This window comes from Aptenodytes patagonicus, chromosome 1 (assembly GCF_965638725.1).
Source record: "Aptenodytes patagonicus chromosome 1, bAptPat1.pri.cur, whole genome shotgun sequence".
In the NCBI taxonomy this organism is placed as follows: Eukaryota; Metazoa; Chordata; class Aves; order Sphenisciformes; family Spheniscidae; genus Aptenodytes; species Aptenodytes patagonicus.
Window position 1 is genome coordinate 128,034,340 of NC_134949.1, and position 25,418 is coordinate 128,059,757.

Below are 25,418 nucleotides of genomic sequence, written 5' to 3' on the forward strand. Positions count from 1 at the left end.
CCAGCCTGTCAAGGTCCCTCTGGATGGCAGCACGACCCTCTGGCTTATCAGCCATGCCTCCCAGTTTTGTGTCATCAGCAAACTTGCTGAAGGTGCACTCTGTCCCATCATCCAGATCATTATTGAAGGTCTTGAACAGGACTGGACCCAGTACTGACCCCTGGGGTACACTGCTAGTTACTGGCCTCCAACTAGATTGTGTTACTGATCACTACCCTCTGGGCCAGGCTGTTCAGCCAGCTCACTGTCTGCTCATCCAGCCCATACTTCATCAGCTTGTCTATGAGGACCTTACGGGAGACAGTGTCAAAAGTCTGGGTAGACAATGTCCATTGCTCTCCCCTTGCCTATCAAGCCAGTCATTTCATCGTAGAAGTTTCTCAGATTGGTCAAGAATGCCTTCCCCTTGGTGAAGCCATGCTGACTACTCCTGATGACTTTCTTGTCCTTCATGTGCCTGGAAGTGGTTTCTGGGATTAGCTGCTCTATCGCTTTCCCAGGGATCAAGGTGAGTCTGACTGGCCTGTAGTTCTCTGGGTCCTCCTTCTTGCTGCTCTTAAGGATAGGAGTGACATTTGTTCTCTTCCAGTCCTCTGGCGCTTCTCACAGTTGCCATGATCAATCAAAGATTATTGAGAGTGGCCTCTCAATGACATCTGCCAGCTCCCTCAGCACTCATGGGTGTATCCCATCAGGGCCCGTGGACTTATGTATGTTCAGTTTGCTTAAGTACTCCTTGACCTGATCCTCTTCCACCAAGGGTACATCTTCCTTGCTCCAGACTTTCCCCCAGTCTCTGGGACCTGAGATTCTTGAAGGCCGGTCTTGCTAGTAAAGACTGAGGCAAAGAATACATTCAGTATCTCAGCCTTTTCCATGTCCTGTGTAACCAGGTCCCCTGTCTCCTTTAGCACTGGGCCCACATTTTCCCTAGCCTTCCCGTCCTTTTGTCTCCTATGTACATATAGAGGCCTTTCTTGTTGTCTTTGACATCCCTGACTGGATCCAATTCCAGGTGGACTTTGGCTTTCTTAACCATGTTTCTGTGTACTCGGACAGTGTCTCTTTATTCCTTCCAGGTTACACACTCTTGCTTTCACCCTCTGTATGCTTCTTTTTTGTGTTTGAGTTTTGCCAGGAGCGACTTGTTCATCCATGCAGGCCTCTTGGTGGTTTTTTCTTACTTCCTACTCATTGGGATGGACCGAACACAGAACATGAACATGTTGAGACAAGCTACCAAGCTAACATCAAATCCTTAGGCTGATTCATGTACTAAAGACCATCGCCTAATGCCTTGTTGGTTTTCAGTTCTTGGGGCTGCTCACTTCAGTGTTTGGAGGTATTCAAATGATCAGTAGCTTTTTCAGGCTGCTTTTAGGTGGTATAAATGTGCTTACTTCCCCCCCCCTCAATTTGCTGTATCCTGCGTATTTGCTAAAAGGCTTCCAACGGAAGGAAAATACAGTCGTCTTTTCCACAGAATACAGCAATCCACTTTAGACAACTTCCTAGCTTTGTTACAAAACATGGTTGCCTACACATCTGCTAATTCAAACACTGTGAATTGAACGCTTTCCAAGTCAAAGCCAGACTGTTTTCACCACATATAGGTGAACGGATGGAAGAAGGGAGGGTTTATATAGTTTAATCTCCAGTATCTGGAGTATAAACTTGGATTCAACTAAGTACTGCTGTACACAGGACAAGGGACCTGTGTAATTTCCTTTAGTGCTATGTTAGCATGTTGTAACCTTGCGATATTCCTCTTTTTAGTTGTATTTTTCCCTCCGCTTGTGTTTATAGTCAGGCTTCTGACCCTGCTGGCAGAGTGCTCCAATAAAGTGAGTCACACATTTTTGACTGTTATGCATCACTAATCATTAATACTGATGACCTTACCTGGTGTTATCAATAAATTTGAGTTTTTCTCTTCCCCCCCCCTCCCTTTTTGTTATCAGATGAACCAAATAAAACAAACAGACTTAGGCTCACTTCAGAAGGAAAGTGCAAACTCCATTTGTTGTTCTGAGCAGAAGACAGCAAGTTTTTTTGTGGGTAAGGCAGTATAGACCAGCAGTAGTTGTAGCTTGCCATGCTTGTCTTCTCTACTTCATTTTGCTAAACTTTATTCCTTCTTCAATCCAGGCGGGAAAAAAAAAAAAAAGACTGGTGAGCACTTGAGATCTGTGTACTTTAATTGCCATTTTGGATTTGGCTGTAGACTGAGGCTTTCCAGCTCGTGAGAAGCACCCCCCGTTGTGACTGGTTTCACTTGTTTCCGCTGATTTGAGGTAACGCAGTCCGTTCACGTTATGTGGCTAGGACTCTTACCCCAGAATGAGGGCAGACACAGAGATATGAAGAAATAATGAGCGCTCATGCTGGCTTTTGAACCATTTGAGCAACTGCTGAGGTCCTTTCATGGTGCAACTAGAGTAGCAAAAATTGAAGAAGCATGTTCATTTGCAAATGAAGAGGTAATGATGGCAGCAGTGTTGCCATCCAAGATGAGAAATGTTGTTCTTTTAAGTTCCGGCAATAGGAGATACTTGGCAAGAAGTACGCATGCATGGCTGAGGCCTAATGACCTGAATGTGCAAGCAGAAACGGGAACAAAAATTCAGCTTGTCTGTGAGAAAGGAATGAGAGCAAAGCTGATCTTTTGCTACTTCTGTCAGTCTGATCCCTTAAGCAGCAAAGCTTCCAGGATGATCGATTAGCTGCTTGTTCCTCTTTGAAGTCACTTTTTCCCTTTTTTCAGAATACTCTGAAGTGGGTGGCTGCCCGAGTGCTCAGGATCTCAGACACTCAGTATGGAGGATTCGCAGTTTTTCTGCGAACGTGTTCATGATTGTATTTGCCACGAGGCCTCTGGCTTTCCTAGGGAATAGCAGCAAGCACTGGGAGGCATTGAAAACGTAAGTTGCTCCGTGCCTCTCTGCTTCCCTCTCAGCGTAAGCTAGACATAGAAGGAAATACTTCACTTGGAAGGGCCCTACAACGATCATGTAGTCCAACTGCCTGACCACGTAAGGGCTGACCAAAAGTCAAAGCATGTTAAGGGCATTGTCCAAGTGCCTCTTAAATGCTGACAGGCTTGGGGCATTGACTACCTATCTAGGAAGGCTGTTCCAGTGTTTGAGCACCCTCTCAGTAAAGAAATGCTTCCTAATGTCCAGTCTGAAACTCCCCTAGAATCATAGAATATCTCAAGCTGGAAGGGACCCATAAGGATTATCGAGTCCAACTCCCTGCTCCTCACAGGGCTTCCTAAAACTGAACCATATGACTAAGAGCATTGACCAGACGCTTCATGAACTCTGACAGGCTTGGTGCTGTGACCACTTCTCTGGGGAGCCTGTTCCCTGATGCAGCTTTGAACCATTCCCATGCGTCCCGTCACTGGATCCCAGGGAGAAGAGCTCAGCACCTCCCTTTTCCCCTCCTCAGGAAGCTGTAGAGAGCAATGAGGTCGCCCCTCAGCCTCCTTTTCTCCAAACTAGCCAAAATGACATGGGCTGGCCTGCCTGGTTAGCTGAGCCGGGGAGGGGCTGAGTAAGCTGGGCAAGGATACCCCTTGCTGCAGCAAGGGGTTGGTGCTTGGCAGATCCTTGTGGTGAGCAAACTGTCATCATGGGCTTGACTCACCCCCGACCTGTATGTTGACCTTCCCAACTTTTCTGGTGCTGCCTTCCCCCCGTCTCTGCAGCCCTCTGAGCAATTCAGTGAAAAAGCATTTTGTTGCATTTCATCTCTCTGTGCTGGACTCTGGCGGTGCTCAGTTGCCGGCTGAGGTTAAACCACGACACTGGCACGTCTCAAAGAGTGCAAGTCTCTGATGTGTATCTCTTTCTCAGCCACTCTTTTTCTTTTCTTCATCGTGAAAATTTTTCACAATGAGAACAATCAGCCATTGGAATAATCTCCCCAGGGAAGTGGTCCTACCCTGTGCTGGCCAAAACAGGGCTCACAAGCCTACTTGGGGTGGAAAGCTGAAGTGGTGGGGAGTTTGGTCTTGTGCATGGGGCTGGCTCAGTAATGGTAAGGAGAGGGCTCTGCTCTGTCTAGAAATGCATGGGGAGCACACCCACCTTCTGACAGATATTTCACATTCCAACCAGCTTGTTTGCAACTATAATAAAATATTTGGGGATATAACTGGATTTCTCTCTGGCCCTGCTAACTGTATAAGCTAAGCACCGAATGCCCACCCTGTACTCTCCATCAGGGAAGACAGGTACATACTTTGGAGGTTCAGCATAGTCACGGTAATGCTGTCTGCAATCCTTCAGAGATGCAATTGGTCAGACTGTTGCTAATTATAGGAGTGGTTCTTTCATTTAGGCATGGCAGGGAAACCATGAAATCCAATAGGAAAAAACCCCTAAAACTTGGTTTACACAACACTAAGTATGCTGTGTGGTACCTTGTGCGAGTTTTGCCAAACCTAATGCATATATTTCTAAACACAAGCAATTAAATGGTTGCATATAAGAATGCAACCCTCCGTGAGTGACACTCTTCCTACAGGCCTCATTTTTGGGTCTATAAAGTGCATGAGTTCAGTTTGCCACTCTCTACCACGGAAGAGAAGTTGCCTGGGGCATTCCTACAGTTCAGGGTTTAGGTTGCTTTCCAGGAAGACTGGCAGCTCTGATTTCTTCTAAATCCATTTTCTGCCCTGCCCAAGGAACGAAGTCTGCATGCCAACCTTAAGACCTGTCTGCCATCTGTGTCTTATGCAACTGCCAACAGCCACAGCGGCTTGAGTGTCCCCGAGCCTTGCTTCCCTTGTGCAAGGCAGGGCTAAATGAATCGTAATGCTTTTCTTAAGGCACGCAAATCTCTCTTCCTTCGATCCCTGTGACAACCTGGTTCACACGTTCTCTTAAGGGCAGATGCCTTCCAGGGTTGACTGAACCATTAGTGTGTGTTGAGACAAAACATTCTGGTTTAGCTCCTTACCCAGTGCAGCTCCCGCTCTTGCAGCGGCTGTGGCCATGGTGGGAGCGCTCTCCTCCTATGTAGGGTGCTCCAGTCCCGGGGGGCAAAGGAACTCCTGTTACTGATCTTGATGAAATTTGAGCTTTGCTGAATGTAGTACTGCAGCTCCAGCCACTCTTGCTGTTTTTTTGCAGAGAGCTTTTTGTTTCTGGAACGTTATACTCTGTAAATACTCGTAGCAATTTAAGTGCCCATTTTGCAGATGCTACTGCAGTCCTTTACCCCTGACCTATCAGAAATTGGTCTAATAGTGGGAAAATTATTTAGTTTGGCAACAGCCGCTATGCTGTGAGTGTTCAAAGGCCCTTATAGCCCGATACCTCTCTGTGGCTGAGACTATGAGAGTGAGCAGAGACTTCGTGACTGGGGAAGCATATAGCAGTAAGTCTCCAGATCTCTCCCTGGCCTTCACCTAGAAACAAAGTATTGATTTTTTTTTTTTTTTTTTAGTTAAGTTTCATGAGAGGAAGCACCATTTTTCCTAGCGTGAAAGTTCAATTAGGCTCTAATAACTGCCTGTGTAATTAAGTTGCTGATGTTCTGCCAACCTGCAGGGAGCAGCGTCTCAAGAGCGCAAAACAAGTATGTGCTGTCTTGGCAGTAAACAGTGACATTAGCTTTGGCATGCTGGGGTGGCGGGGAGATAGAATACTAATCTTTCCTCCCTGAAAACTAAATAGTCTGAACAAAAGCAGTGACGTTGGGATTGTGTTTGCATTCAGTCTGTGGCAGTCCTGCCACTCAAACAAGGACAGGTGTTCGTTGCAGGATCCGCATGCTTTCTCACTCACCTCCTGGCAAAATCTGCCCTGCATTTGGCATGCTGCTCCATTGCACTTTATCTCTGTTCACACATGCTTTGGTATGCTGCTCTGTTGCGCTCACCTCTGTGTAATTATGCTGACTGCTTGCATGGAGTTTCCAGCCGGCGGAGATACATTATACAATTTTTTATCTCCAGGCTGAGTGCTCTACCCTATCCTAGCATCGGAGTGTGCAATGATTAAGATTATAGCATGCTTTGTAAAACATGTTGTGAGCGATGTATAAGAGTGCTGGGCTGTAAAGCCAGACTTGCACAGGATGGGGTTAGGGTCCATTTCCAGCTTCAAAGCAAACTTCCTACCTGGCTTCTGCCTATGTGCAGAAGTTCAGTGGTTTCCTCCTAGCTGTCCGGAGCAGCGTTGCCTAGAGACTAAAACAAAACTCCTTTCCTCCCCTGCCCTCCAACTCCACCCCTAAGGCTTCTGAAAAGTATGTGGGTGGGGGCACACCTCTGTGCTTGGGATCCCACACGGCTGCTGGGTGCTCAAGCCTGAGCACCTGTGACCTGGGGACATTAAAACCAGTTTTAATGCAAAAACTGTTTCTTACCAGCGGAGGTAACTGACTTGTAGAATACCTACTGCTGTTTCCCAAGACTTGAAGGCCTACCGATGCAGTAAATGCAGACACAGAAATTGGCGGATGACAAATTTTTCTTTTGCAAAGTTTTCTGTTTCTGAGAAACTGTTTGACTTTGTTTGTTTAGAAATAACTTTCCATCCAGATATGTTGTGATGCAATAGGAATTGCTCAAAAATGAAGCTAAGACACATTGTATGGAGCCTGTCAGCAGTCGCCGCGTTGCCAAAAATGCTAATGAAAGGCACTAGCTCACTGTGTGCATGCCTGGTGGGTTTTGTGGTTGATAATTCCAGCCAGCCAGAGCCATATGCTTGTTAGTAGGAGCTCTTCTTAAGGGCTACTTTTTTAAAAAAAGAAAAAAAATAATAATTTCCCACACAGAGCTTCATCTCCAGAGGACTGGTGAAGTGTCACTGGGCTGGAGCAGATTAAAAGATTTTTATTCTTTTTTCCTTTTCTTTCTTGTTCCTACTCTCAGCTGGATCAAATTGTTCCATGAGAAATACCTTCTCAGGCAGCTGTCTGCCTCATGGTAATCACGAAAAATTCAACTTTAAATAAATAAACAAAATAATCTGAAGTTAAACAGAACAGGGGTGTAGAGTTTGGGTTTTTTTTTATTTATTCTTTTGCTTTTTCCTGCTCGAAGGCACTTACTCCTCAGAGCTGAGCTGTGCCCTGGCATGCCAGGACTCCTGATGGGGTGCCCGCCTGCTGAGCAGAGACCTGGCACGGCGGTTCACCCTGGCCAGGGATCCCTGGAGACTCGCCTGTCTCTACAGCCACTTCCTCTGCTTCTCCAGTCCTTCAGTTTCTGGGCACGCTTCTCACGTGAGCTGGTGCCAGGAGTCCTGGAGACCCTCCTGGGGTGCTGGTTCCCTGCCTCACCCTGTGTAGAAACAGTCAATGAATTTCCCTGGAAAGGAGGGTCATGATCTGGCCAGCCCTGTTGCCCGGTTCAGTAGATCAGGAACAAACACAGGGCTGGATTTTTCTCATGATTCTGATAAGAGAATTCAATAATGTATCTCGAATAAGAGAGCAACCCTCTGTGCTGCAGATAGTGCCAGACAGAGATGGAAATATGAGCATACATACGGAAAACCAAAGAAAGGGCTTTAGAAGACCAGGTTTATGACAGGACTACTGGTACTTTGCTGGCACAGAGTTTAATGTCACTGGCGGTTTATCAGACTGATCTGAGCTGGCTAATAAGATTTTCAATAAGTGATAAAGATACTGTGTGTTTGCCTTGTGTTATAAAAGCAGCTACAGTGCTTTGGCAACACTTCAGACATTTTACACCTTTATCCCTTGACCTCTTCTTAGTTACTGTGACTGCAGTAGTGATGTATTTTAGAAGTTAGGTAAAATAATAATGGTAAGTCTGACTGATAAAGAGATGAATTGAGAGGAATAGAATTACCTCTAATCCAGCATGATGCTGTGGAAAAGAAATTTTTGCAAGCAAACCTGATTTTGTTTCGAAACTACACACTCAGCTTTGTAAGAGGGATGACGTGACAGCACAGATCTAGCGGAAGAAACTAAGAAGGAAATGTTAGCACTCACTGTCTGTCTATGTTATGGCTGCATTAGTGTTGCTTCTTACTGACACATTCTTAAAAGTTTTCCCATCTCGACTGAAAGACATTTTGTCATCTTTTGCCTCTTTCCAGTTTTTCTGAGAGCAGACTTTTTTTGTGCAACAGATAAGAAAGTGTAGTTTGGCAGTTTATATGCAATCCTATTGAAAACCAGCAAATGCCTTCTGTTGACTTATGACGTCTACTGGGGTGAATGCTGCAAAGAAGTAGACTTTCCAGTCAGCAAGTGAAAGGAGAGAAGAAGGTCTCTGCATGCTGGAGATGTGAGTTCACTACAGCCTTGTGCGACCCTGAGCATGTGATTTCTGTGTCCAAGATTTCCAATTATAAAACGGTCCCAAGCAGCACTTCTTGAAATCACAGGAAAACGAACTAGTGTTTTATTACTAAACTGTTGGGACCTATTTTTGGCAAGTTGGAAGGTCAGCCTAAGTCTCTGTTGATACAGGAGCATCTATCTCTACACAGCAATTTTCTGTGCCAGACTAAAATGGGAGACAGGCTTTTTCCTAACAAAGTGCTTGAGTTTGTGATTAATGGTAAGGTCATGAGTGGTTCCCAGGGACTTGCGTTTTGCAGCATAGGGCATTGGTTTGGATACACTACTTATGCTTATTGGCGGTGCTGATAACGCATGATGTGTTGGAAGCATTTTTTTTGTGTTGGAAGGTAATTGTAGAAATTGACATGTTGTCACGTAAGCGTGTCTTGAAAGATGAATAAGAGGCTATTGGTCTGTGACCTGTAATCCCCTGGGCTGCCAGATGCAGAGGAGATCACCTCAAGGAACATGTGGGGTGCCTTTTATAATCCTTAGATGGGGACCAGATTACAGTGGTTTAATCTCATATCATCCAATGGATGTGGTGAAGGTCTTAATGCCACATCACACATTGAGAGGAAGAGTCCCAAGAGCTTAACTAACTTCTGTGGTGTGTGTGCGGGTCCTCTCCCTGTGGAGTTGGGCTGTACTCAATTATTCTTTAGAGCAGTTTCTCTTGCCCTGGAAAAGAAAGAGGTTAGAGATATTACCCTCATGGGCTAATGTGAGCTTTTGTGCATATTTGCTACAAATACAAAAAGGATTCACTTCGCAATTTGGAAAAGCAACTAATAAAGTTTCTTTGACGTAGCACAAGAGGCTACTGAGAAAAGTGTTTGGAGTCAGGGTTGCTGAAGTGGAAAAAGGGAATGCATTTTTGAGCAAAAGAGATATTTCAGCTCTCACAGGTGAAAAGATTTAAATAATGAATTTGACTACAAGGTGGATGGATTCAGATCACTAAGTAGCAACATATGTTCTCTCTCAGGGCTTTTCATCTGTGGTTTACCAGCCATGCCACAACAAAAGCCTTTCGCTTTTCTGTGAAAGTGAGTCCATTTCTTAGTCTTCCCACAAAGCTGCATCAAGCGGTGCTTTCCTGTGCATGTGTTTAAGTTGCTTGGGACATGCCGTTCATGTGAGCTGCTATCTTTAACGAGGGGAAACAGAGGGATGCTGGTGCCCAAGTGCAACACAGACCTGGGACAGTGCAAAGAGCCGGTTTCAGTTCTGGAAGCGGGAGGGTGCGTTGCACCTTTGCTCTGCCAGGGGTTGTTAAGTTGGGTGAGAAAAGGATGTATCAGCCTAGGCTTAGTGCTGCCTTCAGGCTACCGTGTGGCTTTCATTCAGTTTGCTCAAAATATTCTGTTGTGCGAGCCAAAATAGAGCAAACTTGTCAAGTCTCTGTGTTACATCGGTCTCTCCTCATCTGAGGGCTTTGGAAAGGAACACTCATGTGCCCTGAGGGATGTGGTTGAAAGTAAAAGTGCCACTTTGGTTGGGGGCAATGGTTTGGAGTGACTTGTCTTTACGTGCTGATAGATTTAGTCAAACATCCAGAAGAATGAATGGATTTTATTTAAAATATAAACATGGTACGTGATGACAAACTTTGTTATTACAAAATTCCCAAGTCCTTTGAATGCTAACAAACAACTGCTATCTAGGATTTACTTGCCTCCAAAAATAGCTGGAAACTAAACCAACTGAAAATATGGGTTTTGCAAGAGTAGGCTGTTGCATTTAGGATGTATTCAGTGTGCACCGTGAAGTAGCCCAGAAGTAAGAAAATCCAACTAGTCTGTATTAGCTTAACAACATATTGCAAAGCGACTGCTAGGTCACTTCTTACGTCTCTAAACCGTTATAGCTTCTTGCAGTTGCAGAATATAAAGGAGGAAAACTGTTTTTGGAAAAGGCTTCTGTCAGTTACAGCAGCACCAAAGAGGCTGCGCAAAACAACTTCATGTGGTAGATAGCGAGGAAACGTCTGCAGGACTTCTTACTGAACCACTAGGAAATGGTTACCCTTCACATCTGCACAGATGTTGTTCACATTTGTAAGGTGTCTGCAAGCTTGCATGCTTTCTTCAAGCAAATTCACTTTAGGGTTTGCTGAAAACTAGATATGGACTCAGAAAATATCTAACACCTAGATTAAGGGACATGAGAGAAGACAAGGAAAGGCTGACATTTAAAGTAACTTACGGCACCTCAGTAATCTTATCTGACAAATGCTGTGAGCTAAATGCCCTACCTGATAGGGTATGTTACAGCTGTAGAGTGGAAGGCAACAGAGGACAAAAGTGAAATTAATAAATAAAACAGTATTTTTCACAGACATGATTCAAGACTAGCAAATATGCAATATACTTTTTTGACATTAATAGATAAAATGTCTTTTAAAAACCACAGTTGTACACAGTTACTTACAATCTAGACAGGAGCTTAATTATTTAGTTGCAGCTTGGCTTTTTTTTAAAAAAACCAAACAAACAAACCCCAAACCCCAACAATTTCCCTATGCTGTTCGAATTGGTGAGTAAGCCTAGATTGCATCAAGTGAGATCTAAACTGCCTCTTCTCTTAAATGCCGTGGAGGCTGAGCCTGGGCAGCCCTCCCACAAGATACTGGCGCAGTGGTGGTGCACAGCTACCCAACTCTGAGCGTCCCTGGGGGTACTGCTTCAACAAAAGCTAATTGTGCTATTGCCAAGTGGTTCTGGATTCCGCGTGATGGGAGAACAGGACAACAAAATTTATTTTCACTTGGCTGGGATTTGAAAGCTGATCTCGATATGAAAAATCAATGTCCTGTCTCAACAGTTGACACTGGAGTGCTTCCCCTATGCAGAGCTAGGACAAACAAGGCTGAGACTTATTCACAAAAAATGTAGAATTTTAGTCTAGCAACTGGTGCAGGAGAAGGCAGGTGTTCCCAGGGCTCAGTTTAAAATCATCATCTCCACCCCCCTGTGACAAGATGGGGAAAACTGCCCCACCTAGGCAAGAGAGCTAGTACAGATTCCTCCTCCTTCAAAACCTCATACCATCAGAAAAGTTTACTGCTTTGCTATTTTCAACCGGTCGCCCTTGGCTGACTCAGGGTTGAACCAGCGAGGCACGGGCACTGGCACAAGTGCAGTTCTTGGCTTTCTGGACATTCATGGACAACACAGTGATATAGTCTGCACTCTTTTTTCTTTTTTTTTTTTTTTTTTGGGTGGAGGGATAGGACACAAGGAGAGGTTCAGTTTAAAATCCTCCCTGGAAGCTGCAGGGGAGTGCTTAAATAAAGACCAGCTGAATCGAGTAGAGCTTGACCACATTTGTTCCATCCTGAAAAGGGTAAGTCCAGGTAACCTGACATTAACATAGCAGAGAGCACTATTTTTAATTGGTCAGATTTCCACAGCCTGTTCTTTCACACAGTATGCACTGGCTTCTGTCAAAAGTGGAAGTCCCCTTTTCCGGTGGAATATTCGGTAAAAAACAAAATGTTGATACCAAGTGCACTTAAAGAATGCATGTTCCCTTACGTTAGCACATTCAGTGCTTAACCCTGTCACAGCAACTCCCATTTTTGCAGGACTGGGTCAAGGTGTTCTACCTCGTTCTGTACACAATAATATGCAGCTGGTGAAATAAGACAACGAAAGGATGTAGAGAGAAAAGTGGAAAAGATCACAAATCTCACTTTGCAGAGAGTCCTTCAGTTTTCTTTTTTTTAGCTGCCGTTCTTCACATTCAGTAGTTATTGTCAGGGTAAGGAGAAGCAGCAATAACTTCCCATGCTCCTGAAATGCGGTGGCTTCTGCTACTAACAAAGTCCTCGGTGGTGGTGACGAGAGACCGGGCACTCACCAGCTTTCAGCGCGCTGGCACAGAGTCGCTAGGTCCCAGGCTTACCGCTTTCCCCAGTGCAGGAGCTCAAAACACTGACAGACTATCAGAGAGGGCTGTCCAAAGTGGTCAGCTGGCGTGGTGACACAACTGTTGTGTAGACACAGCCAGTGGCTGGAACAGAAATCCAGCGCATTTTGCTGTCTTTTGTGTTGAAGAAGCTTTTTTGCCATCTCTCTTGGCACACTGCAGAAATCTGTCACGAGCAATGCTGCCACTGAGATGGGGGTGATGCTTCTCTTGACACATCTCCAGCTGCCCAAATTGTTGGCAGACTTTCCATTTAGACAGGTGCTGTAAAAACAAAACAACTTCTTTTTAGAAAAAAAATAGAAAAAAAATGCCCCAGAAATAATCATGTCCTAGAGTTGTTTTTCTTATGTAACCAGTGGAACAAGCTGCAAAGCTATGGAAAAGATGTATTCATGCCGCTGAGAGAGAATCAGCCGGGGTGAAGCCCTGCCTCGATACCCGAGACACTGGGGGCCCTCTGCCCTTGTGCCACAGACCGAAAGTGCCTTTCCTTCTGCAAATGTAAAAAGTGCTCTCCTGCTAACATGCCCCTCCCTTGTGAAGGTATGTCAGTGTCACCTTTGGTTCGTTTTAAGCTACTTCAGAGAACGAGACACACAAAACTTATCTGTGGCCAAGGGAAACCAGCTTCCTGAGGCTCCTCTACAGGCAGTGAAGGGATCCCTCCAGAGAGCAGTTCAGAATTGCTCCAGCTCTGAGTTTATCTTCAGTGGATCATCCTGCCACACTGACTGTAATGGGTGTCTGGAGAGACTAACCCCACCGGGATGAAGTTACTTCTTCGCAACCTGCCTTCCCCATAGTTTCCAAAACCTTTTCCTTTGTAACAGCAAAGCTAGCCTCAGTAGGCTCTTTTTGGTTTTGCAGTATTCAGGATTCCCACCCCCCGTGAAACAATCTGACCTTCTTTATAAAGTGAAACCCACAGAAGCAGAAACACTTGCATCAGTACTGAAAAGCAAAATGCCGTGGCAGAGTGTCCCTGGGGGTGCGACCTCCACAGTGCCTTACTCGCCATCTACCACGCACAACTCGCTTGAAAATCTCAAATGATCATTGAATTAAGCTAGAATTTCTCCAAGAGCCCATCTTTTTGCCCCAAGGTAGTACCAGCTATTTCTAAATAATTCCTGACAGACACTGGTTTCCTCTTTTGTTAAGAAAAAAAAAAGAACAGCAGCAAACCTGGACTGGTGGAGACTCGACAGCCTCCACAAACTCTCTGCCTTGGTGCTCAACTACCGCTACTCTTAGGCCTTTTTTCCTAACATGTAGCTTAAACCTCCTTTGTTTAAGCCTGTTGTGCCTCAAGTGCTGTGTCTGCTGGGTTAGGACAATAACTAACTTGTCCCATCCTCTTTAAGGACTCTCTGAAGAGGGTTGTTATTGTGTCCTTAATCAGCTTTGCTGTCTCCAGCCTAAACAAACATAATCTTCCATCAGAGCCCACGTTCCCTAGATCATTCTAATTTCTCTGGTATTGGTCCAAGTTGCCCTCAAATTGGGATGCCCAAAAGATACTGCCTTCCATGCCTTACATGGCTCTGTTGGCAGAAAACACCCCTCGGCGGTGGGACAGTTTCTGATAGCAGCGAACAACTAAAGCTGCTGTCCCACCTCCTCTTCCACAAATGGTGCAGAGACATGCCAAGGAAAAGATAGTTTCTGGAAGGCAAGTGTCTTTGTTTTGTTGTTAATGAACAAATAACGCTACAGCAGCCTTCAATATAAGATAAATATTTACTCCTATTTACATCACAGAGGTTTTTCTACTCATGGACTAAGTCCAGGGATTTAATAAAATAGGGCCTAGTATAAGTAAGTCCAGAGAAGAAAAAGCTGACCTTAAGTGAACTGCTTCTGTTATATTAATGCAGCTTACAGGAATGAAAGGAGAAATCTATCTTAAGGAGAAAATCCATCCTCCTTTCTACATTATGCTCTACAGGAAACAGTGTAATGCCTGTTTGTTGTTTAGCAAACACAAATGTTGTGATTCAGGCTGGGGTTGCGTGATGGGTCTGGGAAATAACTGACCGTTAACGCAGTTTGTATGACCAACAGAGAAGTTCTAGAGAAAGTTTTTTAATTTAAGCGTTATTTTGCTTCTGCTTGATATTATGAATTGGGTACATTCACAGCATCTGCTAGGGCAAACTATGCTTTCACTATTACAGTTTTGGTGGAACCACAGTATTTTCTGCCTGTTCTGCAGAGACAGCCAGGCAACAGTCATTTGCTTCAGTAGAAACTACCAAAGGAGATACAAAATAGGCAGATACTTCATCCTCTCTGTACTTTCACAAGTCCCCTGTGCTGAGTTTGTTTTTCCAAATTTGTCTTGGATTTTTTTGCCCTGTTTCTATTTTTCCCCCACTATAAATGATAAATGAATTTGTAAACCAGCTGGCCTGCAGTATTGCATTCTTGCTTATAAAAAATATGAACATGTTGAAGGTCTAAACTGTGGGTTTTTTTTTCTAGAAAAGGAGAGTGCTTAGTACTTTTTAAATTGGGTGTATACGTGCTCAGGTTCATAGACAAGAGGCATATGATGTTCCTGTATCCCAGCTAAAGACCTTCTAGGATATGGTGCCTAAAAAGGCAGAGAACAACCATTTGGTGATGGGCACTGACATGATATGAAGTGATAAATGGTCAGTGTTGTCCAGACTTGAAAAATGAGCATTTAAAACAGATTTTCCAAGTTTGGCTCTGCCTGGTTTATAGCATAATCCTCCTGTCTTGATGGCAACAGTAGCTGCAGCACAGTTGTAGAACAGGAGGAGAGGGTGGCTTCAGACTGTACGCTCTGTGTCCCCTGTCAAATTGTCACGTCCTTTGGCCTGACTGTTGAAGGAACTTCTGGGAACTGAGACTCTCAGGCTGCCTTTGGCAACACTTGCAGAGCTCAAGGACAGGGCTGAGAGAAGAAGCAGGGCCACCGCTTTACATGCTTGAGTTTGTAACATCCAGCAAGTCTAACCCAAAGGCTTTGTGCTGAACTTGAGTACTGAAGCTATGAAGTTAAGTCACTCTTGAGACAAATACTGTAACATATTTTTAATACTTACAGTTGAGTCCTCTTTTGTCTTCATTTGGTTGGACATCTGTTGAAACAAATGCACTGTTTCAAACATGTAGGATAGATAACTATAGTCTTTAGCCAAACGGGATTAATATTAAGCAACATCCACCAAAATTGAGGGTTCAATGTGCTAAATGCTCTTTGGACAGCAAAATGCAGTCCATACTCTATTTGTTTATAATGTAGGTCACCATTTCAGCAAGGATAGATTTTTGGGCTTGAAGCAACAGTCCTGCTCCATGTTTTGAGACAGAGTCCTGCACCGCTCTCAGGTTGTTTCTGAGGGAAGGACATGGCTCCTAGCACAGCTACTGCAGATGTTGGGCAAGATCACTACCCTGCTTTTTCCTGCTCTTTTCTGAAGCACCTGGGCTTGCTAGCCACGAGGACGAGGGCATGGATTGAAAATGTGGTTTGTCTTTCTCCATGAAAAGTGTGCTTGCCCCTGCTCCCTTTTCTTAGATGTTAGCTCTTATATACCTGCAAAGTGGCTTATAGAAGTACTCAGATCCATCCAGAATGAGTCTGGATCACACGATGTCTTTCAGAGCTGCCTTTTGTTCTGTCTTGCCAAGCATCAGAGTCCCGCACGTGCAAATGCAGCAATACAAGCGTACGCGTGTATACATGGAGTGACAGTGAGACATGCTTTATTTCTAGCTTGTAGAAAGCTGCTTGATCCCAGTGGGATCTTGAACACTTAATTGCCCAGCCAGTGATTCTAAAGCTCTCAGGATTGACTCATCCTCTGATTTCTGCTTCGGATTGTGCTAAGCAGAGACAGCTACTGACCCCAGTCCTGTTCCATGGAGGAACATCCTCTCCATTTGTCCAGAAACCGCCTGCAGGGATCACAGCTCAGAAACTATGGCCTGAACAGGCACAAAGTCTGAGTTACTCTCACATCCAGTAGGCAGCTCCTGTGAGGCTCAGGTGCATTACCAGAAAACCATAAAGAATAACATGTTCTGGGGCACTATATGTCCTCCCCAGGGAACCCCAGGATTTTCATAACAGCATGATTTGCTGCTGCTGTTTGCAGAGAATTTACTCGTACCTTCTAGCAATGCTCTGGATGACATTAAATATTTTGGCAAATGAAAAAGAATTCTTCAGATTGGGTCATGCAAATGAAGGGTCTCATTACCTGTGTAGGACACTAGTTTAGAGGACCTCCGTCTCCACAGCCAGCAGGTTAAAACAACTAGAAGACCTATCAGAACGACAATGGAAACGATGCCAGCTGCTTGAGCACCTTGTCCATTTTTTTCCAGGTTTTTGTGACTTTCTGTGCTAGAACCATTACTTTGCTTCTGCTGTGTGTCTAGAATAAAATAGAAAAAGGATGTAATAAGGTGTAAATTTTCACATTTCATACCAGGCAAATATTTGACTGCATTTTACATGCACAAAAAAATTCTGAAAGACTAAATATTTGTGCTATTCATATCACTGTGGTTCTGGTGGTGTTCCTTCTGAGCAAGGCACATCTCCAGCTTACAATGTCTAATGATACAATGCCAGTTTATTCCTCCCTGTCGTCATACAGCATGCATCCCTCTTTCTTCCTTTTTGTTCTTCTTTCCTGCCAGCCTTGGGAGACGGTATGTTTGAGCTTGTATCCAGACTCAGTTGAAAATAAATCTATACAGAATCTGTAATGTAAATCTGATGGTATTCAGTAAAGTGGGTGAAAACCTGTTTCCCTAAAGTTAGTGACAAATTTCCACTGATTGCTGCAAACTGAAGGTTTCAAGTCACATCTCTTACTCTTTCAAGTATGGTAGCTCTTTTAGAAACCAACAAAAAATAATAAGATGAAGGTCTTTTCCCCCAGAATACAATATGACAGAATGCCATTAGGAAACTAATGACAAGGTTACTTAGTTTTCCTTTTTAATTTGGGATGACAGCAAGGGTATGCTATCATATGAACACTCTACTTGTGCAATTTTTCCTTGTGCACACAATTTTTGTTCCTGGAAATAGTTTAATCTATATCCCCTGGCTACGTTTGTAGGATCAGTGTCCTTAAGTCCAGAGTATGTGATTCCTTGGTGTGTTCAGGTAAACTAACTGTGGGTATCCAGCTACAGTTATGCAAACAATCAAACCTCCTTGCACCAGGGTGCAGAAACCCGTGCGAGAGAGGTGTGGTGGGAGGCAGGACCAGGAACATCAATGAGACTGAACAGCCACCTCCAGATAAGCTCTCCCACTCCAGGAAGCTTCTCTACACAGCTGTTTGGAAATCATGAAATTCACTATTGCTACTATAGCTATAACTTTTTTATTAGCTTTTTTTTAAGTAGCTTTCTGTTTTTGTGAAGAGTGGCTAAATACTTGTTTTTGCTATTGATCACTCATATCAGCAATAAATAGATTCTTATACTTGTGCTATTAAGTGTATTGTTCTACTGGGCTAATATTACCTGTTTGCTACAGGCCTACTTTATATAGTGCGCTGTGTTAAATTGAGTTTTGGAGACTGAAAACAGAACTTCGAAACTAGGCAGAGTAAAAAGCAAGTCGGGTAGGGGTTCAGGAATCGTGGATCTACTGTATGGTGCCCCCTGAAAAATAACCTGACTCCCCAAGTCATCATGTTCCTGAAGGCAGCCCGGTGACTGCCTCGGACGCAAGAGCTTCTCAGTGCCGTTGTCATAACACGCTTGACGGGGTGTTCACTTCAGTGTGGGAGAAGTCAGAAGTAAACATAAAGTCCATGGCTAAGCATAACTAGCTTGAAACAACAAGTGCGCTCTTCTCGGCACTTTTGGGAACTACTGAATTAATGCGTACCCCTCGTTAGTGCCTATCTACAGAGAGACGCTGGTTGATATATCTGCTATCTGGAAAACATGAAGTATCATGAAGGGACTTACAGTTGGCTGACAGATTTTCCCGCAGTATTTTATTTTCTATGGAGCACTCTATTTGCATGTTAGAAGTGGCTTTAACCCTCAGCGTGCTAAAAACGCTGTAAGTGCCATCGGCGTGGGGGGTGATGTTTAGCTGCGATGGAGGCAGGTGGCTGTTGTCTGTTTTATTTATCCAATAAACATTGGGCTCTGGGTATCCATTGCCAGACTTGCAGCTGAAAGTCACCTCTTCTCCAGTGCTGTCACTGTTTCTTATCGGTCCACTGAGTATTGGTTGGCTATAACTAGCTGGAGAGCAAGAGAAAAAGAAATAGTCATCGACATGTTGAAACGTATCGAAAAGACAAAATTTTGATGTGGGTTCTGAAGCAGAAGTTCTGGGTTTCACACGACCTTCATGACTTGAAAGGGAAACACCTGCAAGTTTGGTATGTAAGCCAGAGAGCTGAGAGAATTACTGGAAGGGCAGAAGGCTGAAGCCAAACCCAAAGGAAGAAAGCAACTTCTTAAACTGCTGTCACCCAGTCATGTGCAAGAGCCCTTATATTAATGAAAACCAAGATGAAAAAAAACCCACATTGGATAAACAGCCGTTACGGGTGTTCTCCCAGTTTTAGAAACCCTATCCGTAACATTTAAATTAAGCAGACTTCATTTCAGCAAAGGGCTGAAGTATGTTTCAAAGTTAAGGGCATGCTTAAATGTAATTTTGAAATGGCATGAATTTGAAAAGCTGGAATGAGAATTTGGGCAAATATGTGCAAGTGATACAAGTTCTTACCAGCTAAACTGAGAACCACTTCTGCCTGGTGAATCACTCTGGTATATTCAGTTTTCTGCAGTACTACACATTTGTACCTATGTTCATCACTCTGGCTGACGTTTAGTAGTAGCAGAGAAAAATCGCCATTTTTCAATCTATCCCAGAATAACTGAGTCCTGTTTTTAAAGTGAATACACTGTTCACTTTCGTTGTCTTGACCAGAGATCAGTGCATGTACAACTGAACACTCCTCTTGATCATCAGCTATTTGCCAGTATACCCGTAGATTTTTTAAGTGCAATTCTCTTCCTCGATAAATGCAACTCAGTGTAGCGTTGTCTCCAAGTTTACTGACAATGATCTTCTCCTCCAGTGCAATAACTACAAGATTAAAAGAGAGAGAAAAAAAAGGGAGGTTATGTGGAAAAAATGTCATTCTTTTCAAGTATATTCTACCACATGTGGAATCCAGTATTAGTATTTATAACAGGCAGGTGAGTGTGCTCACTTCATAGTCATTCCTACCTCCTGACCTGCCGGTGGCTAATTCTCTCCATGTCTGTTTGTCTGTACATTTTCCAAAGGGGCCTTTTACAATATAAAGCCTTCTGCTTATTTCTTTCTCTGAGGACCAACCAGTCTAAGCGTTCCCAGCCCCATAGGTACCTGCGTGTTTCTCTTTGCTGACTGACTGCAGACACGTATTCAAGTCCTAATGCTTTAATAATCACTTTTTAATTAAGAAAAATGCCAAATAACATCAGGTTAATCACAAGAAGTGGAAACACTGATAAGAAAAAGAGTGCTACCATTATTTTGAGACCCAAAAAATTAAAAAGGGGAGTAAAAACAGTGTTTCTCAAAGTGGACATATCATAGCGATCACATTTTATTGCTACCATCGGTGTCACCCTCTCAACAAATATACCCAGCTGGCAAACCAGCATGTCCAGATACCTCCAGTGACACATTCATTAGACATTTACAACCTCTCATGGCCACTTGAGGTAGGCCAGCACAGTATCTGGCTTTCAGGGCGCTTTTCCTGGCCTCCAGACCTAGGAAAGGCAACCTCTCCTCCTGGTGAGCAATGAGAAGGCATGAACTGGCTGACGAGCGATGCAGAAGGTGCAGGTCAGCTACTCCGAAAAGGGCTAGGGTGGCTCTGGCCGCAGCCTCCCTGCTGGGAGGGATGCATCACCTCTCCTCCACTCTAGCAGCCAAAACCTCTCTGGTGCAACTGGTTGCTGAGACCAAAGCAGTGTGTGCGTTGTAAAAATGTCAGACTAGGGGGTGAGGGGGGGGCCAGGCATGGGGTTGGATGGGAGAGATTACAGCTGGGTGAAGGGATTATGCAGGTGGGTGAATTAGGGAAAAAAAGATGACAGAAGTGAGGGTTTGGAAATGTGGAAACAGTGCATGGTGAGGTGGGAGGGAGGAGGCAATGTTAAAGGGGGACACGTCTTTGTGTTGGTGCACTGGACTCAGAAATAGCTCATCTACACATCTGAGTTGGGCACCCTGGCTTAAAAATACCACTGAAGCAAATGTAGTACTTGCAGGGAGGAAGGCAGTATGTTCTCCAGGCCCTTATCCTCTGCTGGGTGAGACGAGAAGTAACGGGCTTGAACTGCAACAAGGATGCTGCAGCTCAGACTTTGGGAAACCACTCGTAGCAGCAGGAAAAGTGATACTCTGGAAAGCATTGCCTGGGAAGACGGGGGCATCTCCATCACTGGCGTTATTTAGGAACAGGCCAGGCGGCATCTATTGAAACTGAATCTGGTACGCTTTGTCCTGATTTTGGGGCTGGGGACTTTCCTTGATGACTTTGTTGAGGTCCTTCTCGGTGATTAAGCAAGAACAGAGGGGAGATAACTCTGAAAACATTTAAATATCACCAAGTGATGTCCTTTAACCCTACCTTTGTTTTGAAAGGGATTTTTGGAACGGTAGTAAAAGAGTTACTAGTATTGGGTACTTGATACAGTGACGTATAATTCTAATCATAATACGAGTATGGGCTTTATCCAGGCATGTTAGATCTGCTTATCAACAGCCCTTATTACCCCACTTCTGAGGCCTTTTGTTGGCAGAGATAAATATGCAGGGATGTCTGTAAAGCAAGCAGAGCAATCTAAGCAAGAGCATCCACAAGGTCCTTTGCTATTCTCCGTACTGAAACTGATAGAAACTGATTTTTTCTTCTTCTTTCCCTGATGCATGTCACACTGAGGAATTCTGAAGTGTCTTGCTGAAAACACACAGATGTTTATATTGTACATATTACAAATACTCCATATATTTGGCCAAACACATTAAGGGAGGGCAGCTTCATTTTCAACTGAAGCATTCTGAACTTACCAGCTCTCGGGATATGAAGGAGCAGTAACAGAAATCCATAGCTAAAATAAAAAAGCAAACAGCGTTACATGATAGGCTTTAGCATCTCTGTTGCACTAAAGCCAATATTGATTGTTTCAGTATAGTAGCAGAAGTAAGTAAATTAGGTACTGCTACTATGTAATGTCCCATTAAGTATTTGCATTTTTGACAGCTGCAAAACTTCTGTTCAAACGACATAACTCTGTGGGTGGGTGGCCAAGGCCACGAATAGCAGTAAAACACACTAATATTGGAATCGGAGCAGAAGGCATGAAGCTGGTGTTGTGCCTGTCTTTCTTGTGAAAGATGAACCATATAGACTTGCTGGACAAATAGGCCCTGGGGGATATCTGGATCACTGGGAAGGAACACAGCTGCACAGGCCTAAATCCAGGTCAAAGCCCTGCATCCCACTGTTTTGCTGAAACTCAATGAGTTATGGTTTTATTGGGTTAAAGGATGACAAGCAGCTGACCATGCTGCCCACTGTTTTGTGCGCTCAGTAAAAATGTGTAAACAGGAAACGTGCTGATAGCAGGGAGCTGCGCAAAGGTTTTGCTGGAAAGAATTTGGCATGTTTGATTACTCTGGAGGGGCAAATCTATGCAGGAGTTTCCCAAGGGAGTTACACCTGCTGGATGCTCTATAGGAAAACCCAGTTTAACCTATCTATAAAGTCCAGGTGATTTAACTCTCGTCCCATAGGGCTTTAAGAAAGATAAACGTGCAGCGCTTTCCTGACAGTTACTTTAAAATAGCCTTTCATCCCCATGCCTAGCTATACGTTGTGCTCTCCTTCCACCAGACTGCTGTGGGAAAGGAAAGGAAGATACTGGAAAGGTTTTGGAATGGGAGCTGTGTGGCTACAGTTGCCCCCTTGATATTGCCCCGGGTGCAATAAGGTTGCAAAGCTGAGCCGATGGGCAGAGGGAGACGAGCACCTGCTCATGCCCAGTTTCCCCAGCTCGGTTTTGCAAGCAAGCAGGACTGTGAGGCCACGCTACCTGAGTGCAGCTTGGTTCCCCTCCCCAGTTGTTCTCAACCCTCAGCCAGGTCCAACACTGAGCCAAGGGCTGGGGCAACAGGGAGAGCTGCCCCCAGCAGCCCATGTCTACCCAGGAGCGAGCTCCAGGGTCTCCCACCCAGACTGCTTGCCTTCTTCCCTCCAAACCAACCCTGCCCTGCCTGACCCTCCTCCCTCCAAGCCCTAACCTAAGCCTACTCCCCCAGCAGCCATTTCTCACCTCGCTTTTCCCCCCCATCAGCTGTGCTTTACACCATCCCCTCTCTCTTCCAGGCCTCCTGCCCTTTCCCCACAGCTCCTGCCCCTTTGTCCAGCCGAGCATCAGGATTCGTCTGCCACCTCCCAGGCACAGCATCGCTTCTGCCCAGCTTTACTTCTACCAGCTGCCTGGGCACAACTTGGGTCTCCTCTGCTGCTGCGGAGGGTCTCTAATTCCCACCTGCCCCCAAGAAAATTATGATCGTCCCAAACGTATTTGGCTTCCCACGGAGAAAGCAGAGGACATTCCCGACAAAATCTACCTCCACTTGAAGTCCCATCTCCAGAGAATGGGATGGGGAATGTTTAGGGAAGAGTCAGTGTGAACTGTATTACTTTGATATGAAGAAAACACTTTCTTTTCCTTTTCTGTGTCCTTTGAAATGGTTTCATAGATTAGGTTTCAAAAGTTTAAGTCGATGCCCAGAGTGGAACATTTCTGCTCTAACACTTATTTTAGTAAATCCGCAATCAGCCCTAAAGTAAGTCTCCCAAGTAATGGTACCTAAACACTCCAGGGAGGCAGCTCTGCTCTGTCTCTGGCAGTGACTTTTGGTGGCTTTTGCACACGGTCTTGTATCGTATCTCTGTCGTATTTGTACACTGTGCAGGAGCCATCACTTTTGTGCCAGGCTTGTAGAGGTCTGTCTTGACAAGCTCACCTTAATGTAGTTCTTAATCATTCTTAATCCCGTGGCTGTTTGTTTTATTGTTCCCCGCCCAAGTTAGAAACTATGGATATAGTCAGTTATTTGAATTAAACGGAGAACAACAATTGACTGATCTTTATGGGACTCTTCAGGGGATTTCCCATGGCAAGCATTCGTTGATGCCAACAAACATTTAGCTAGTCAGCCAGAACTGATTCTCTAATGTATGTATACAAAGCACGTCTTGATTTCTTATTCTAATAAATGATGTCACAGTTAAGACTGGATGGATCTAGAGATGCTCATCCTCTTACTTGGAGGAGGTTGCAGCTGTGGTAGTGTGGGGGCAGTGTCAGCCCACTGTGTTCCCCTGGAATAGCTTTAATGCCAAGCTCCTGTTGGAAAAAGGGAGAAACGCTCTTGCCTGCAGAGAAACCTCCCTTTTGCCCCCTATGTACACTCAGCTCCTGCACCCATCACGCTGGCAGTGAGCTCCACTAAGCGCAGCTGTAACTGCATTAGTTTCTTAGGTTCTCTCTCTCCTTTATTTATTTGTTATAAAATTTTAATTTTTTAATTTTTTTTTTCCTTTTTCAATTCTTTCCCACACCTTCACTCTCTATACGTTTTTTAAAATGTCATGTGAAACGGGAGAAAGTTGCACTTCCTCTTTCATACATTCTTGTTTGGTGAGATTATTCTTCCTACCAGCATCTCAACTTTTTCATGCGCTATTTATTTTAGAGTCATGGGATGTTGCTGTTCTGGCACAGACTAGCTGGACAAAAGATGTCCCGATGCTTGCAGTAACAACTTTGGGGCTTTTGCTCGACTGCTGAGATTCGCTTTATCCCCAAACCTTGTAGCGACATCGCTCTGCTCGCATCAGCAGGCGCCCTAAAGAGGTTTTCTGCGAAGCTTTTCTAACGCCTGCCGTAAGGCAACGCCCATCTGGGCGATAAAAGCCGGCGGGCCGGCTCGCCTTCTCCCACCGCTCGCGTTCGGGCCGAAGGGCTCCGGCAAATGCCGATGAATCGCCTGGAGCCTTCGGCGGGGCAGATCGCGAGCTACAGACGGGCGGGGCCTCTGCGTGGGCTGACCCGCTGTGCCAGGTGCGCCCCGGCCGCCGAGGGTGCCTCGCGAAACCCGCCTCCCCCGCGGCTACGGGCGCCCGGGAGAGCCGCCCGCCCCGGCCGCGCGGCCAGCGCCGTGCCGGCGGGCGGCAGCTGCCGGGCACGTTTAACGCCGCAACCCGCTGTCCCGGGACCGGGGGTCGGGAGAGGACCCCTTAGCACCGCCTCGCCCCTGTCTCCATTTAAGCAGCCCACCCCCACCAGAACTTTTCCTGCCCGCTGCATTGCGATGAAACTCGGATTTTTCTAAGGGGGGGCGTGTATCTCCCTGCCCCCGAGCAAGCCGCCCGCCAGCGCCCCGGCAAACAGCCGGCTTGTGCCCCCCGTGCCCCAGCGACACGCGGGAAGGGGCGGCAGCTCCCCCGGGACCCCGGGCCGGCACTCACCCTCGCGGCTCCATCGCAGCGGCGCAGGAGGCGGGTGGCTGCCCGAGCCGTGCCGAGCCAAGCCGTGCCGAGCCGAGCCGACGGCTGCCCGGTTTAAGCCATTCCCCTTTCCCTCCCACGCCTCCTCCCGCCGGGGATTTCCGCCTTCCGTGCGCGCCCGGAGCCGGTGCGCGGCCAGCCCTGCTACCGGGGCGCCTTGCGACCGGCACCCGGACCGCCGGCAAAGCCCTCCGCTGGGCTTGAGGGCCGGCACCTGTCCCGACTTCGGCCCCGCACGCCGGGCGCTGCGGTCCGAGAGAGCCCGGCCCCGTCCCGGAGGTGCGGAGGGTCTCAGGCGCCCGCCCACCCCCGCTGACCCCTTTCCAAAGCCTCGCCGGGGCAGGGGCTCCCGACCCCCGCAAAGCCGTCGCTCCGGGCGGGGAGGCCGCCTGTTGCCCCATCAGGCGGGGCGCCCCTCGCCGCCGGCTCTGGGCGCCGCTGGGGAGGGCCCGGGGAGCCAGGGCCGGCCGCCGGCTTTTGTGACAGCGCGGAGAGAGCAGCATCGTGTTGGTCCTGCGAGGCGGTGGAAGC

The 25,418-nt window shown here is 45.8% G+C and overlaps 1 protein-coding gene across 1 annotated transcript; it reads right to left on the bottom strand.

The window, feature by feature from the left end:
• Window positions 1–9,904: 9,904 nt before the first annotated feature.
• ICOSLG (inducible T cell costimulator ligand) lies at window positions 9,905–24,965 on the bottom strand. Its single transcript, XM_076354940.1, is given in 8 exon segments — window positions 9,905–12,540; window positions 15,354–15,389; window positions 16,515–16,691; window positions 18,253–18,537; window positions 19,031–19,393; window positions 21,377–21,417; window positions 24,849–24,943; window positions 24,945–24,965. Coding segments are annotated over 8 exon segments (1,014 nt in total). The 5' UTR covers window positions 24,951–24,965; the 3' UTR covers window positions 9,905–12,529.
• Window positions 24,966–25,418: the final 453 nt, after the last annotated feature.